Source organism: Seriola lalandi, unplaced genomic scaffold (genome assembly GCF_002814215.2).
Source record: "Seriola lalandi dorsalis isolate HSWRI2012SDOR001 ecotype SW California unplaced genomic scaffold, Sedor1 jcf7180002054660, whole genome shotgun sequence".
NCBI lineage: Eukaryota > Metazoa > Chordata > Actinopteri > Carangiformes > Carangidae > Seriola > Seriola lalandi.
In genome coordinates, this window is record NW_019525213.1 from 1,546,522 (window position 1) to 1,562,964 (window position 16,443).

Here is a 16,443-nt window from a genome sequence, read left to right on the forward strand (position 1 = left end):
TTGCTGCAAAAGTTGCATTTACTTATTTGCACACAACTATATAACAATGCATCATATAGACATATAGTCAGCAAAATAAAGTAATTAGCTGACAAATACATGTAGTTGAGTATAAAGAAATGTAGTGGAGTAAAAGTAAAGTAGCACAAAATGCAGTTTTATATTTTGCAGCTTAGTTTGACCCTAAAAATGTAAATATTGGTGAATTTCAGTGGGTTCACTCTTCAGACCTCTGGCAGAAACTGCTTTGGCTCTGGTTCAGTAAAATGGAGAAACACTAAATTGAAGCTTGTGGCGTGTAAACGTGAAGTAAGTGGAGCCGTGTCTCTCTGGTGATGCTGAGTGACAGACAGGGGGAGAGAGAGAGATCCTCCGCCGGAGCAGGAAGCTGCTGCCGGGACTGCCGAGAGGGACAGAGGAGGTACGAAACAACGTCGACATCAGCAGCCACCGGGGGATCCACCATAATGTAGACCCAGCCGTGTACCACATCCACCCAACAACACGAGCAGGTGTCCAGGTTGCAGTAGAGAAAACAAAGGCGAAGCGGGTCGTATTTTGTTTTTTGTTTTTTTTTCTAATTTTTTAATTTTTTTTTTTTTTTGCGTGGTGAAAATGAAGGAGCTGAAGGGCTGCGGTATGCGGTCCTCGGTGGGCTTTCTGTCCCGCAGAGAGCTGACCGGGCAGCCGCTCATGAAGGAGGAATTCCAGAGACGCAGGCTGGCCGGCTGCACCAGCCTCTACAAGAAGGATATGCTCGGACATTTCGGCTGTGTCAACGCCATTGAGTTCTCCAACAACGGCGGGGAATGGCTGGTGTCTGGTAAGTTGACAAATCCTTCCCTCCCCTAGCTTACACTGTTTTAATTTGTTAGCATGCTACACGCTAGCATAGCCAGGCAGTCAGCTGTAACCCTCCTGGCTATGCTAAGTTAGCCTAGCCTTTCCTGCTAACTAGCTAACGTCAAAACCAAACAGCCAGCGGCTCAGAGGGCAGCAGCAGCCCCGGACCAGTCCCATATGTCAGTGCATAACATGAGCCCTGTGCCCGCTGAAGCGCACATTTACCGCTCCGATGCGTCTAATCATGGCTTCCTCCTGGAATCGCAAAGCTATTTATGTCCTGAGAGGATTAAAAAACAATCATCTGGCCTAGTGTGGCAGCCTGAGGCTTGTCATTTTTGGTCTGCTTTGCACAATAGACCTGCAGTTTGCTTAAACATATGAGCATGGCTTCCACCTGACCAGGTAAATAAAACAGTGCAGATGCAGTTCATTGACTCTGCAACCTCCATGACTGAAAGATATACAGTTTCAGTCCACAGATTGTATGCAAAGGTCTCAGGCAAATAACACATTTTGTTGATTTGAATTTTAAGGTGGAAAAAGTAAATATAACCTGTGTATCAGACAGACATTAACAGAGAGCCTTTATTTAAAAATGACACTTCTTATTTCATAAAATAAGAGAATAAATAATAAATAAATTATACAATAATTATAGCATGTGTTTGCAAAGTTTGTCAGTACTTAGTCACCACACCCCATCCCCCACCCCACCTGCAATTGACAACTGTTAAACATGGGGGTGGAAATGTCCTGCTTTGGGCCTGTGTGGCAGCCAGTGGCACAGGAAACATCGCACCGACGGAGAGAAGAATGGATTCCACTAAATATCAGCTAATTCTGGATGGAAATATTCCGGAGTCAGTCAAGCAAGTGAATGTGAAAAGAGGCTGGCTTCAACAATGAGACAATGATCCTCAGCAGACCTCAAAATCCACCAGGAACCACTTCAAGGAACACGAGCTGAAGCTTTGTGAGCTGCCCTCACAGACCTGAACATCACTGGAAGTCTGTGGGTAGATCTTAAACATGCTGAGTGTGCAAGACGGCCTAAAAATATCTCAGAACTTGAAGTGATCGGCAGGAAAAGGCTGAAAATTCAAAAGTCAGGAAGAGAAAGATTCTTAACTGGCTGCAAAACGTGTTTGCAGGCTGTGACATCTGTTAGTGAGCAGTAAGTGCTGACTTCGTAGGGTGGCCAAACTTTTGCACATGCCACCACTGTTTTTTGTTTTTTACGTTAATGAAATGAAAGTAACTGTTTTAACATTTGAAGAAAGGCTCCTTTTGATGGCTGTTTGCTGCAGGATTGTTGTGTTTACTTCTTTTTTAACCTCAAAAATCAACAAAATATGTCATTTGCTCAAACTTTTGCATACAACTGTAAAAGAAAATATAATAAATAATTATAAAATCTTAGATAAAAATGCTGTAATTGGTCAGGTTTGGGAGTCGGGAGCCGACAGTCCACTGAGCTGTTTTTACTACCTGCTGCAATAATTGTTTATTTATGTTATGTCGACCCACTAATAAATTATTAGACTAAATTGTAGTTCTACATCCACAGGCCTCTAGAAATGATTAAAATGAACCAATCTGTGAAGGGAGCATCAGTGTTTTTGTTCTTTGCATTGTCGTGAAGCTTGTGGTGTAAATCCATTTGTCCCTGTCTGCAGGAGGAGATGATCGCCGGGTGCTGCTGTGGCACATGGAGAAAGCCATTCATGCTCGGTCCAAGCCTGTGAAACTGAAGGGGGAACACCTGTCCAACATCTTCTGCCTGGCCTTCGACAGCACCAACAAAAAGGTCTTCTCTGGCGGTAAGAGAGAGAAAATCCCTGTCTGGTCTCTGCTGACGTTTCCACAACAACTAGAACCTTTTCCTCTTTTTAGACCATGTAAGTGTTGTTGCAGATTTATCAGTGGGATGAGGGGGGTTGGAGGTCAAAGGTAAATCTGATTAAATAAGAAAACTTTATGCAGCAAACAACAGAGCGAACGGCAAATGACAAACACCGAAAGCACTGACATTAGAGACACTGCAGGTGCGGAGCAGTGGAATAAATGTTAAGATAAATAAATAAATCTGAGGGCAAACAGGACTGGGAAGACGCCATCCACTACAGACTAGTTAAGATTCTAGATAAAATGTTTGCTTGGTACTTTTATGTGCTTTAAGTAGTTGCAGAAACTGTAGTTAATCGATTGCACATATTTGATGTTGAATGTAAATTATGGATGGAAAAAAGAAAAGTTTTCTATGATGCTGCAGCTGCTGAATTCTAATGTTTTGGAGACACATGTTGAGTGCTGCTCACTGACCACTGTCTAGCTTCTATGCAAATGAATCTAGAGTATCTGTAAAGTGCTGTAAGGCTTTAGTAACTCATCGATAAATAATTAACAAACCCCACTATCTGCTGCACACCTGAGGAAAAAGGCTGTTTTGCATCTCAGCATCGAGGCTGAAGATAAAAACACACTTCACAACTCTTCTGTTTACTGTTTTGCAGGAAATGATGAACAGGTGATTCTTCATGATGTGGAGAGGTGAGTAAAATGACACGATTAATACATATTGATTACACTTAAAGCCATGAAAAACTGTTAATGTGTTTATTTACTATTTAATATTTGGATGAATGTTGCTTCTGCAGGAGGGAAACTCTGAACGTGTTCCTGCACATCGACGCCGTGTACAGCTTGTCTGTCAGCCCCGTGAATGACAATGTGTTTGCCAGCTCATCTGACGACGGACGGGTTCTTATCTGGGACACTCGCGAGCCGCCACACGGAGGTGAGTGGAGGAGCCGTGTATGTTCCTTGTACAACTCACGAACTTGACATTGACACCCTCTATCCTCAGAGCCTCCGTTCTGTATGTGATGTTGTTATGTCTTTTAAATGTCATGTTGTCTCTGACAAACAGCCCAAACCCAAAGATATTCACCTTACACTGATAATAAACAAAGAAAATAAGCAAATCTTCACTGGAGAAACAGGAATCAGAGACAATCAACATTAACGATGAATAGTTATTTATTCATTTTCTCTCATTCAGCTCATTGAGTAGTTGCTTTATTGCAGATCTAAATGAAACACCAAGGATATGATTTCTGAAAGTCTGCAGGATGGCTTATGATGGATTAAGAAGTTGTCATAGAAAAAAATTCAAATCACATGGCTGCAGCTGATCAAATTTCCTGCACTGGAAGATAAATTAATAACTTGCACGATTGGTGCTCCGGCTGGTAAAAGGGATGTGGATCAGTCCATAAAATTAACTCTATAAAAAGAAGATTAACCTCTGCAGTCGTCTCAGTGATAATATAATTATGAGGCGCAGTCAGAGCTTGTATCTACAGCGTGCCCTCTCTTAGCTCGTCTGTTGGTGCAATTAAAAAGCTGCTCATAGGCGGACACACACAGTGTTTTCTAAGTGGTTCTGTTGGACTGAAATGTGTGTATAGCACTTTGTGACCGGACCTAGTGAGACTCGTTGATATCTTTAAAAATGCAGTGGATCATCTTGCATGACGTCCAAGTCCTTCTATTTTGGAAGCCTTCCTTGTGACCATGTTGGCCTAATAATACATTAGTAGTAACTGCTCTTCCATTTCTGCCAGCGGGCTTTTAATGTCGGCGCGTTACAGCAGTGAAGGCCCAGACTGAAAGGATGAATGTGAAAATGAATGTTTTAAAAGTGGCGCTTCATTATCAATTCTATTGTAAATACAGAAAAGGTGATTTTCTGGGAGAATCTGGGAGAAACCAAAACAGCTGTAAAGATCCATCACTTTTGTTAATTGTAATTCTCATGTCTTTTGTTTGTTTGTTTTTTAAACCTCTCTTCCTGTAGAGCCGTTCTGCCTGGCCAGCTACCCCTCGGCCTTCCACAGTGTGATGTTCAACCCTGTGGAGCCCAGGCTGCTCGCCACCGCCAACTCCAAGGAGGGAGTTGGATTATGGGACATCCGCAAACCCCGCAGGTTAGACTTTTGATCCCTGCTTTCTGTCTCGTAGACGCATGTCGCACCGCTTCCCTCACCCGCGTGTGACGGTCACAGAACCTCTCGGTTTTCATTCCGCCGTCCATGTTAACGGGTTGGAGCAGCGGCGAGAGATCTGATCTCTTGACATTTCATATCGACATCATACCAGCAACATCACATAACTGACACCGTTCGCTTTAGTTTCAGTGTATAAAACTGCATCTGAGGTCATCTACAGGTGAGATAAACGCGTGGCCCAATATTCAAGATAAGAAACTTAGTAGTTCTCCGTGGGGAAGTTAATATTTATTGCAGCAGCAGTAAAATGAACCACAGAGATAATAAAAACATGGAGAACAGTAAGTGTTATTAAAAATAATAAAACAGTAAAAAACAACTGAAGGAGTAAAATAGACTAAAATAATTGTGAGCTTTTGTAAATGTATGTAGTTGTTTATTTAACCACTGTAGACATTTAGAAAGTGTCAGAAAATGTTTTTATGTCCGTGCATTAATGTGCATTGTGTACATGTTCATTTCGTATATGATATACATTTTTATTTTATCCATTATTTGTTTTAATGATCTTTTATTTGTTTTCAATTATCTTGAAACAATAGTAAGCAAATGTAACATTCAAGCAGCTAATTGAACACGAGGTTACAAGGTTAAACACATAATCCAAACTGATAAAAAGAAAATCACCTGAAAGTCGTTGCGTCATTTCTCTACAACAGAGAAGATCCGGTGTGCACATGTGAATTAAGTGTGTTACTAAAGAACTTGGCTCCCCTCCTGTCACTTCAAGAATATTTAATTTGAACTTTGGACCGTCAGTCAGTTTGTTATTGATCTGTATCAGCATGATCATTTTGCGGTTGCACGATAGTTAACCACAGATCAGTGTTTAATGCGTTTAATCCAAGAGGAGCGAAACATCCTCCTCTGCTCTTGTGACGCTGCTTGTCCGGCTCATATCCAGCAGGTGGCGCTGTTGTCCTCCTGTTAAACTCCTCACCGCTGCTCCTCATCCAACTGCAAAAAACTAATGTTTTTATATCAATAGAATAACTCCGTAAAAAACACTGAGTTGTGCCGAGTGTGTGTTTACACATACTCAGGTTAACTTAGGTCTCAGTTATTAGAGCACAAATGACGGCATGTCCAGAAAAAGTAAGCACTGAGTCATTTCTCTTCCTCCACTGTTGGCCCTGCTTCTCTGCTATGTGGTTGTGTTTACACTTACTCAGTAGAAAGTCTCTCAGTTCACCATTAAGAGTAAAAATAGCTTCCAGCTGAGGTTTATTTAATTAAATACCTCTTTGATGAAATACTTCTTGATCTGCGACGCTGCAGACATGTTCACATTACAGTGGATCTTCTGATGATGTTATGTGGTGAATCAGAGAGTTTTTATGGGATGACATTTATTCTTTTTGTTTTGTAAAATGCTTCACAAGGCTTCAGAGTATTTGAAAAAAAACAAAAAACCCTGGAACATTAATACTCAGAAACCATATTTTCCAGCCTGACCAGTGTGTGAGGTCGACCAGGGATCTCTTAGTTATTGGAGTCGGGGAGAAATTCAAACTTAAATCCAGATGTGTTAGAAAACTCATGTTTTGACTCAGTAATTCTCTCGTTTTATTATTTATAACTGATAATTTCAAAGAAGGATGGAGATGGAGTTTATTAACATCTCACTTAAGCTTCTCTCAAAGCTTCTTTGGAAATATCATCCTCTGTTCATTTATGCCTTGTGATGCAGTCATAAATAAATGGCACAACAACTTTCTTCTTCTAACCTACATAAATCATTTTCTACTAATGAAAAGCAGAATCATTATAATTCAGTTCACAATGTTTCGCAGTGACATGGACACAATAACTAACCCCAAATCTATTACTTACACACAGTTTTGGCAGGATGCTCTTCTCACTTTAGGCAGATTTAAAGGTCCCATATTTTACACTTTTTGAGTGTGACATCACAAAGTTATAGAAATCTCACTAACTACAATATAGGACCGTTTAAAAAGCGAGGATTGGTGCATATTGTTCATAATATTTTCTTTCCCTCTTGTTCTCTCAGCTCGCTGCTGCGTTATGGAGGCAGCATGTCCCTGCAGAGCGCCATGAGCGTTCGCTTCAACAGCACCGGAACGCAGCTGCTGGCGCTGCGCCGCCGCCTGCCGCCCGTCCTCTACGAGCTGCACTCCCGCCTGCCCAGCTTCCAGTTCGACAACCAGGGCTACTTCAACTCCTGCACCATGAAAAGCTGCTGCTTCGCTGGGGACAAAGATCAGGTTGGTCATCAGATGAATCAAATATTAAAACTATCGTTACCACTATTACTACTATAAGAATATATTAGAAACCTGGTTAAATAAGTGTTAACACATTTATAAAATATTGGGTTTACCAACTTTACATACAGGGAAAAACACAGTATGTATGAAATGTTACACAAGACATCTAAGAATTTCCATTTCATGTACATGTGCAGCCATAAAAAGCAGCATTTCTTAATATATTGCACCCAAGAGTGTGATTTAGCTTCTGATAGAGCAGACAGACACATGTACATATATATAGAAACGATGTGGAACAGTGGAGATATTGTTTTATGTGACTTTCTGGTTACTTAGAATGAAACTTAAGAGGGATATTGGGAACATGTGGGATCAATAAAAGCAATAAAAATAGAATATATTAGTTGCTTCTCTGAAGTTGGAACTTCTGAGTGTTGGAGGAACACCAGAAGCCGTTGTACTCAGCCAATAGTCGTCCCGTTGGTCCTCCTCAGACATGACATCACCCCACAGTCATGTTTATTATGTTAACATTATCCTCGGGTGTCAGTGGAGCTCACGAAGGCTTAACGATGATCCTCCCCCTACATGAGTGAAGGCGGTGGTTTAAAGGTCACAGACTCAGGTCAGGACTGCGGAGGAAGGTCACCGGTGTGAATCTCTTCACCTGCTGCAAAGGTGGACAGAAAAACTGCATCGCTGAGGGATTTCTGAGCAAGACCACTGATCTCTGATTGATCAGTGGGTCCTACATGTGTTTGAGTGTCGTAATAACACTTCATATTTTTAAGGTTTACATGTATGTAATTGTATAAGAAAAGAAATACTGCTTAACATCCCTCATGGTTTCTTGTTGCAGTATAATCAGCACTCAGCTCTTGTGTGGCAATCGGTGCATGTGCATTGTTAAAGGCCCAAACAGCATATTCATAAACTTATATCGCTGAATCTGACTGAAAGATGAAAATGAAAATAATTAAATGTACAGACCTATTTACTACCGATGTAAACAAGCTTTCACAGCTGTAGAAGACATTAATAACGTACATGCATTTGTTCTGCAGCGATGGTTCCAGTCTTTTGAATTCGTGTTCGTATCGTCTGCCTTTCAAATGTTTTCATCCAGAGCTGCCACAAAAAGTCACATTCGAACTCTGATCTGCTGATGTTGTTGAGTAATGTAGAATCTTTGTTGGTAATTTTGACATCTACATTGAAGAAACCCAAAATACTGCCACACACGACGATCCAATCAACACAGCTTTGTCCAACAAGTGTCCTCCTCTTATTTTTATTTATTAGCTTAGTTTACTGATAGGTCGATCGGGCGGCAACAGGTTGAGCTGTTTCTAAGAGCTCCCTCTACTGGACCTCCGGGCAAACTACTTCAAACGGCCTAATGTTTTATTAACGAATGTTCTTTTGCAAGTTGTGGGAGAGGCTTTGGGAGGGATGAGTCGGATTAGATAATGATAGTTAGTCAACATGTGCAAGTCCAGTGTGCGGATGTGGATGATGAAATGATGAGCTGGACGTTGCTCAGATCATCTGAAGCCACTGAAGGTCGAGGGTTGAACTTAAAGTGGTTTAAACTTCTCACCTTGTGGCAGTGATGTAGAAGTGTACTTGCAGGGTGTGTCGGTACGCTGTGACATCACCAGTGGTTTTGGTAAGAGATGAAACAGAGCACATGTCTGACCTCATCCATCCACACCCCGCAGTGATGCTTGGTGTGGTCAGAGGTGCAACGGACTCTGAAACAGTGCTTTTCAGCCTGGTATTGAGTTACTTTTACATATTTATTATTGATTTAATAATGACTGTTGTATTGCAAAGCTGCAGAAGACATTTAATAAAACGTCATCAATATATCTGGTTGAAATGAACCTTTGTAGGTGATATATGTAACTCGATGAACAGGATTGCTTTATGGGAACGTTGGTGTTTTTATGATTCTTGGATCAGTGTGATGAAATGCTTTGATTTGTCAGATATTTAATTAACAGAATGAGCCAAACAGACACATCTATATATTATTTTATGTTTCCAGTGAGCGATTCTTTAGAAAATGTTCTACAGTGTATTACAATATATTTCCATATAAACTGACTGTGTATCTTGTGATAATTTAATTCACACCACCCATTTGTACTCCCTTGACATACTGCACATACATTTATGTCTATACTTTTATTGTGTGTGTGTGTGTGTGTGTGTGTGTGGGGGGGGGGGTGTTGGGTGTTGGGTGTAGTAATAGAGCACAGTTGAGAAAAGGAGGCCTTGGAGAAACCATATCACATGACCAGATGATTTCACGTGTTAAATCAGGAGCCTCATCTCACAGCACTCCACTTCTCAGAAAACCTCCGCATACAGACGCACAACCACAAGTATTAGAGGATTTTCTCAGGCTGGTGTGGGAGCAGAGCCGCAGAGTGGCCACTCACCAGAGGAAATTGATTGAAAGGAAAGAGGGAGGGCGTTACGGGTGTGACATTCCTCCTTGACGTGTCCCCTGGGAACCTGAGGCGGAGCACACAGGTGTTCTGTTCACGGTGTGTTCACGTGCCCCTCGAGCTAAAACCGATCCCAGTTACAGTCTGCGTCTGAGGAATAATGATTTTTCAGCGCCGCAGAGTGTTTTTATGTAGGTCGCCGTTTAGATGAAGACATGAGGATTGCTATTTTTCACAAAATGGGGGAAAAAAAAACAAAAAACGTCTAGAATATGGGGTAGAAAAGTGAAGTTGAAAGACAAATGTACCTACAGAGACCAGCAGAATATTTACAGAGGGAAATTGAAGACATTTGTTTAAATCGTTGCCACAAAAATACTACACAACTTTACTCAACGTCAGGAAACCAGCAGCACAAGACAGCGCCTAGAAACAAACGCTAATGACTTGAAAAAAAATGTGCCGCCAGATGGTAAAATAATACTTGACAAACAGTAAGGAAATATGCTAGAAGAAAGGAAAGAACAGAGGAGGGGAAGAGACGGGACAACATATTTTTTTCACATGAAATATTTGTATTTTAAAGCTTGTGAACGTCCACTGTGTAACCAGCTAATGACTCGAGCTAATAAACTCAAGGAAGGTCAAGGTCAGTGGGCCATAACCCAAGATTTAATATGCTAACTATGACAGAATACCTCTTTATTTAATTGTTCTTGAGTCTTCACTAGGTGTGTAACATGATTGGTTAGCCGGAGGCACACAACGGCGAGGTGGTAATTCTAGTTTTTCCCCACCCATCGCTTCAGGACGTATGCATTTATAAGAACAAAGAACATCCCTCGCTCTGGCTGTGTCAAAACTTACCTTAAGTGACAGCTTTAAGTGGAACCATCTGTTTACAAAGTCTAATAGAAGTTCAGTGGAGGAGCAGGAGCTGTGTTAGGGTCACACCGTCATGTCATGTCAAGAGCGTGTTTGATCGCACATTATGAGACACAGCGATTATACATTGAACCCCACCCCTCCACCCCTCCCCCCTCGGGGGTCTGTCTCTCTGTATACGGATATATAAAGATTTCCTCTCTCTAAAATCCCTCTGTTTGACCCCTCAGTACATCTTGTCTGGGTCGGACGACTTCAACCTCTACATGTGGAAAATCCCAAAGGATCCAGAAGCAGGTGCGTTACTGAATCTGTCCTCGCCGACTGTGTATTTATGTGTCTGAATGTTGATGTGAAGGAAGTGATTTACCTTAATTTTGTGCATCTCCATGCGACAAAAGAAGCATCTGGTTCCCAAGATGAGATAGTAAATTTTCCTTTGTCTGTTCTTGGCAACAGTGGAACATTTCGTTCTTCTTTGTGTATTTGGTTTGTTTAAGTTCACACTGGTCGTCATCGGCGAAGCAGCGCTGGTCAGTGAACGCATCGTGACTTTGAAGGAGCTTGTTTTTGTGACCCTTTTTTAAACTGCAAGGTTACAGATTTCAGTGGCGTCAGGGAAGTCAAAACAAACCTGATTTCAGTTGTTGTAGCTTTTAACCACAATCGTAAACACAACAGACTTCTCTGTGCTCTTTATAGAAGAGCTTCAACCCGCACTGTTGTTCGCCCTCCGTTTGGTCACAATACACTTTCCAGACACGATACTTTTTCCATTTTGAAGTCTCAGCTCAGGTTCAATTCTCACTTGTGTTACACTGCACAGATTTTTTATTTTTTCTTCTTGAGTTTGAAAGTTTCCACCTGCTCAAACCAACTCAAAACTAAGAATCAAGTCTATTAGTTCTAATTACTCTGGGAAGAAAATCCCCAAAATGCAATAATCCAAGAATGAGGTTGTTTGTAGCTCCGTGGCACCACATGACACATTTATGGATTTCATTTTCCCTCGTGTTACTCACACAGAAAATATGTGCACTGGGCCTATTTGGTGTCAGACTAATGGCATATTATGAGGATTACATTACTGCTGTTACGACGGTTGTATTTCTCATGCCGTATTTTCATGTCTTCTAAGGTCCAGAAGCAGATTGAATGATTGTGGCTTTTACAGCTGAATGTGTTTGTTTTAATGAATCATTGTCAGTGTCTTCCATCTCTGTGACCCTGAGCTTATGTATTATATCTGCCTGTGTCACATCAAGAAACCCGTGTTGTGTTTTTCCTTTTATTTAAGGAGGCCCTGGTCGTGTGGTGAACGGGGCTTTCATGGTCCTGAAGGGTCACCGCTCCATAGTGAACCAGGTCCGCTTCAACCCTCACACCTACATGATCTGCTCCTCCGGCGTGGAGAAAGTCATCAAGGTGAGTAAAGGAGCATCAAGATGGTAAAGAAATCTGTGTTTTACAGAGAGGTAAATCTGTCTGCAGCCGCAGCAGGATGATGAAGTGGTTAGAGGAATTGTTCTGTAAGTGGACCGTCCGGCATTGGAGTCTGCGTGACCTCAGTTGTTGAGACAGCAGACGGGCCCTTAAGTGAGACATTCATCTCGAGTGACACTGCACAGTAACTGATTGAGCTCCGACTTCCTCTGTGGGGCGGGCAAGGAAAAAAAAAAGATGGATTTCCTCGATCAGTGACTGTCGTCTGTAACGGATGAAGTCGGTCAGTTTTCACGAAAAAAAGCGGGTCATGGAGAGACGGATACCGTGTTTCTGAAACCAGACTCTGCCTTTCTAAAGTCTCAGCGGCTTAATGATAGAGCCTCAATCAAACACAAATAGCTGTAGAAGCATTAAAGTTTTATTTTGTAGTTAAAATAAGAAAAACTGGATCTTGATATAATACATGTGGTAAAAATCTTGTTCTTTTCAAGATGTTTGTTTTGATCTGTTGACTTTAAAGAAAAAACCCCACACTCAGACACACACACACTCACACACACACTCACAACATTAAGATTTTACGCTGTTTGAATAACAATGGAAGCACACAGCAGCTGGATTCCTGTATTATTAGTCTCATTCATTGCCGGCTGTCTGAGTCACTGTTCTGTCCCGGTCCTGACCTCATGAATAAACCAGGCAGCATCTGAAGCTCATGTCTCAACAATTTCTGACTGACTCGGTTTCACATCATCAGTCGTAATTTATTTTTTTATTTTTTTATTTTTTTCGCCTGTTCTCATGGAAACACAACACGTGCTGTTTTGCTAATATTTCCTCGTATCAGTGCAGCAGTCCGCTCCCCTCGGTCGATCTTTTCTATCAGTTCAGCTCGACAGCTCAAAATGTTACGGGCTCAACATCAGCTTATTAACATCTAATACTTGTTGCCATGTTTCCATGATAGTATGCCAACTTCCATTAGACATCCACTCTGCAGACCGTAGCCTGTTTAATGACTGAAGACACCTAATATGAATCATCATAAAGGCAATTTCTTTCCAGTATTCAGCTTTCTGTCATCCTGCCTGTGCTTCATCTCAGTGGATATATTTGTACAAATATATGAAACAAATGTGTTTTAGTTGCTAAATGAAGCAGCAGGATGTTTTTTAAGGTTATTAAAATTAGTGTTTTTTAATTTGAATAATTAAGTCCACATAAATATTGTTTTAAAAAAATACCATTCGTTAGAAGAACTGTTCTCATTGACATTGACAATCACTGCAGCTTCTTTTCTGTCAGTACAGTAACACAAGCTCTGTGTTTTGAACATTTTACTGTACAGAGTGAAAGGTGATACAGGCCCAGGTGTTCTGCAGTGAGACTATCAATAACAGGGAATCGGGGGCCACTCCGCTCTCCTCCTGGCTCCTCATTGTTTCTCCATCCATTTGTCATTCTGTCATTCTGCCTTCCCATCTTTCCTACCTTTTAAATCTTTCCTTTTTCTTTTCTTTTATCTCCTCATCTTTCTTTTCCTTCATTCCTCCACCCACTTCTCCCTCGTGTTTGTAGGTGTGGAGTCCCTACCAGCAGCCTGACAGTCTGGGTGACCTGGAGGGCCGCGTGGAGGACAAATCCCGCAGCCTCTACACCCATGAGGAGTACATCAGCCTGGTGCTGAACAGCGGCAGCGGTCTGTCCCATGACTACGTCAGCCAGTCCATCCAGGAGGACCCGCGCATGATGGCGTTCTTTGATTCGTTGGTGCGTCGAGAGATCGAGGGGTGGAGTTCAGACTCTGACAGTGACCTGAGCGAGGAGGCCATCATGCAGCTCCACGCGCGTGGACGCCGCACTACGCGGGCCACACCAACGGTTCCAGCCACAACCACGACCACGACCGCGACCGCCGGTCACCACAGTGACTCTGACAACTCGTCCTCCTCCTCTCTGGCTGGACCTGACGCCTCAGGAGGGGAGGAGCAAGCCAGGGCGGAGGGGGAGGAGCGGCCCAGGCGACGTAGCAGGCATCAGCGGCATCAGTCTGGCTTTCTGGTGAACGAAGACTCTGACTCGAGCGAGTTTTGGCTTGACCCCATGCCCCGCCCTCGCTCCCCGAGCCCCAGGGACAACTCCACGCTGTCCAGCCCCGCCTCCTCCCCTTCGCTTCCTGCTGGAGCCTCCAGCTCTTCCACCTCCACTTCCAGCTCCAGCAGCGATGACGAGGAGCGGCGCAGCGCGGTGAGGCGGCGCAATGTCATGAGGCGACGACGCATGCATGTGGTCTCCAGAGCCGGGGATCGACCCGAGTCTGTGCAGGCTTTATTTTCAGCTATTGACTCCTGCAGTTACCCGTCAATCTCAATCGATGACCTGTCTTCCTCCTCATCAGGCGAGGAACAGAACTCTCTCCAAATCAAGCCCCAAACTGGCGGCGCCGGAGAAGAGGAAAAATGTCTGAGCCCTTCTGACTTTGTGTGTTCGAGCCCAGTAATGTCCCCCGAGAGCCAAGAGAACGAGGAAGGGAGTGACAGGACTGAGCTGGAAAGACGTCCAGCTGCGTCTCTTCAGTCGCTGGACAGACACAGGACTGAAGGGAGGGCTGCCACAGAGCCGGCTCTAGACAGCTCTGACAGCGGAGAGGCGTGCAGCAGCTCAGCAGCTGCAGACAGTAACTCCCAGAGCCGACGACGTAGCCCCGGAGTGAACGGGCAGCACCGGACTGTGGCGTCATACGTGAACGAGAACCTCTATGTCTCCTCAGACTCAGAGGGAGAGACTGGTGTCACACCTGAAGACGCCCGGCCACGGAGAGAAAGAGGCCCAGCACAGAGCGCTCTGAAACGGACTCATGTGGGATCAGAGGAGGGAGAATCAGGGTCCTCACCCTCAGAAAAGAAGTTAAAAACATAATAACACATCTCTTCATCTGAGGACGACATCATTTGTTAACAGACTTCATTTAGAAAGTGGGTTTTCTATGGGTTTTTGCAACTCAGCTTTTTCATTTTGCGTCTTGTTGTCGTGTGACACATGAGCTTGCACTGCTCAAGAGCAGAAGACGTTAAGCAGCTAAAAAAAGAAAGTGTGGTTAATTTTTGTTGCAGAACAAATGATTTCGACCTTGTCATCGCTCTTCAGGTCAAACCACAGATGACATTAAAAGATGGGAAATATAAAACATAAGGTAAATATTGTTGATAACAATGGTATTTTAAGTGAAATGCAACAGCTACTCATTTACTTTCATGCAGAATCAGTGTTTCTTTCTCAGTCACGCTCTGGTTGTTGCAGAAAGCTCCACCCAGGATTTGGAGCGCCTCCAACCACAACAAAAAAAAAGAAAAAAGAAAAAAAAAAAAGGTCTTATGGAGGACAAAGGCTTTGCAGCGTTTTAATTTCTACAGTTTCACACTGAGTGTTAATCTGATAGGGCTTATTCTCATTTTTTACGAGATTCTCCGCCGAGACTCCTTCAGGGTGCCCGAAGAATTGACTGTGTCTCCATAGAAATCCTGAGGAGTACCATTTGTTTAAGCTGTGCATTGAAATGATGCTTTCAGTGTCTCTACCGATTGTTTTGTTTTTTTTGTCTCATTATCCAGCCCTTGGGAACCATTACAAGTCAGCTCGCTTTTGTTTTCTTGCAATTAAAGAATAATTTGTTCTCCAGTGACAATGCCACAACGTCTTCCTGAGCTTTTGCTCATTCAGAGTTCGGTTTGTTTGGAGAAAAAGTTTTTACATATTCTATCATAAGTCCATCTGAAACGATGAAACGTTTTATTGCAGATTTTGAGTCCTCCGGGTACCAAGTACTAAACCAAGTTGCCGTGGCAACAGTCAACTCTCCTGTGAAATAAACGTGAAGCCTGTTCATCCGGCCGTGACCCTGAGCAACCGGTTTCCACCAGAGGAGAATATGTTATTGACTGAACCAAAAGGCCGTCTGTGCTTTCAGTAGGAGAACAGTCACAGCTGTTGTCATCAGTCTGACTCTGAATTAAAACATTAACGTCACTCAGAATCACAACATTTGATCAAAATGTCAGAAAGAGTTTCATTACAAATAGTTCATGTCCTTCATTTAAAACAACTACACGGATACTATAAGGAAAATACAGTTCCGAAGTCTCTTGAAAAATGTGTTGAAAGCAGGTGACAAAGGAAGCAAGGTCCATTTAGTAGCTTTTCTCCAGCTTTCAGTCACATCCTCTGATCTTTTTGCTCAGATATAATGGAGTTATACGTAGATGTTCACGTTTCAGGACCTCTCTTCCAAACTGGTTAAATATTGGCATTGAAAGTTCATTCTTCACAGAACTACACTTTGACAAAACAACATCATCATGAGAAAAATGTGATTTTTAGAATCTACAGTGACTTAACAACTGGACAAAACCCCGTCTGCGGAGGAAGACCGTGTGATATATGACCTTGTTTTGTCAACTACTGTTTCCAAACTCAAGAATAAACTTTAAATATTACGTGTACAACTTA

The 16,443-nt window shown here is 42.6% G+C and overlaps 1 protein-coding gene across 2 annotated transcripts; it reads left to right on the plus strand.

The window, feature by feature from the left end:
- Positions 1 to 335: 335 nt before the first annotated feature.
- dcaf5 (ddb1 and cul4 associated factor 5) lies at positions 336 to 16,439 on the plus strand. 2 transcript variants are annotated; one of them, XM_023421045.2, is made up of 10 exons: positions 336 to 512; positions 622 to 823; positions 2,523 to 2,666; positions 3,360 to 3,396; positions 3,504 to 3,643; positions 4,706 to 4,835; positions 6,931 to 7,144; positions 10,722 to 10,788; positions 11,789 to 11,916; positions 13,516 to 16,439. In XM_023421045.2, the coding sequence occupies exons 2-10, from the start codon at positions 640 to 642 to the stop codon at positions 14,854 to 14,856; spliced, it is 2,385 nt and encodes a 794-aa protein (XP_023276813.1). In that variant the 5' UTR covers positions 336 to 512; positions 622 to 639; the 3' UTR covers positions 14,857 to 16,439. The 2 variants fall into 2 exon arrangements, with proteins under 2 accessions (XP_023276813.1, XP_023276812.1); XM_023421044.2 differs by having other exon boundaries at positions 336 to 823.
- Positions 16,440 to 16,443: the final 4 nt, after the last annotated feature.

Excerpts from the sequence above, each read along its gene's own strand:
- dcaf5 (XM_023421044.2), top strand. The coding sequence starts at position 616 with ATGAAGGAGCTGAAGGGCTGCGGTATGCGGTCCTCGGTGGGCTTTCTG. Across the intron at positions 824-2,522 it reads CGGGGAATGGCTGGTGTCTG|GAGGAGATGATCGCCGGGTG; the intron begins GTAAGTTGACAA and ends CCCTGTCTGCAG. Across the intron at positions 3,397-3,503 it reads ATTCTTCATGATGTGGAGAG|GAGGGAAACTCTGAACGTGT; the intron begins GTGAGTAAAATG and ends TTGCTTCTGCAG.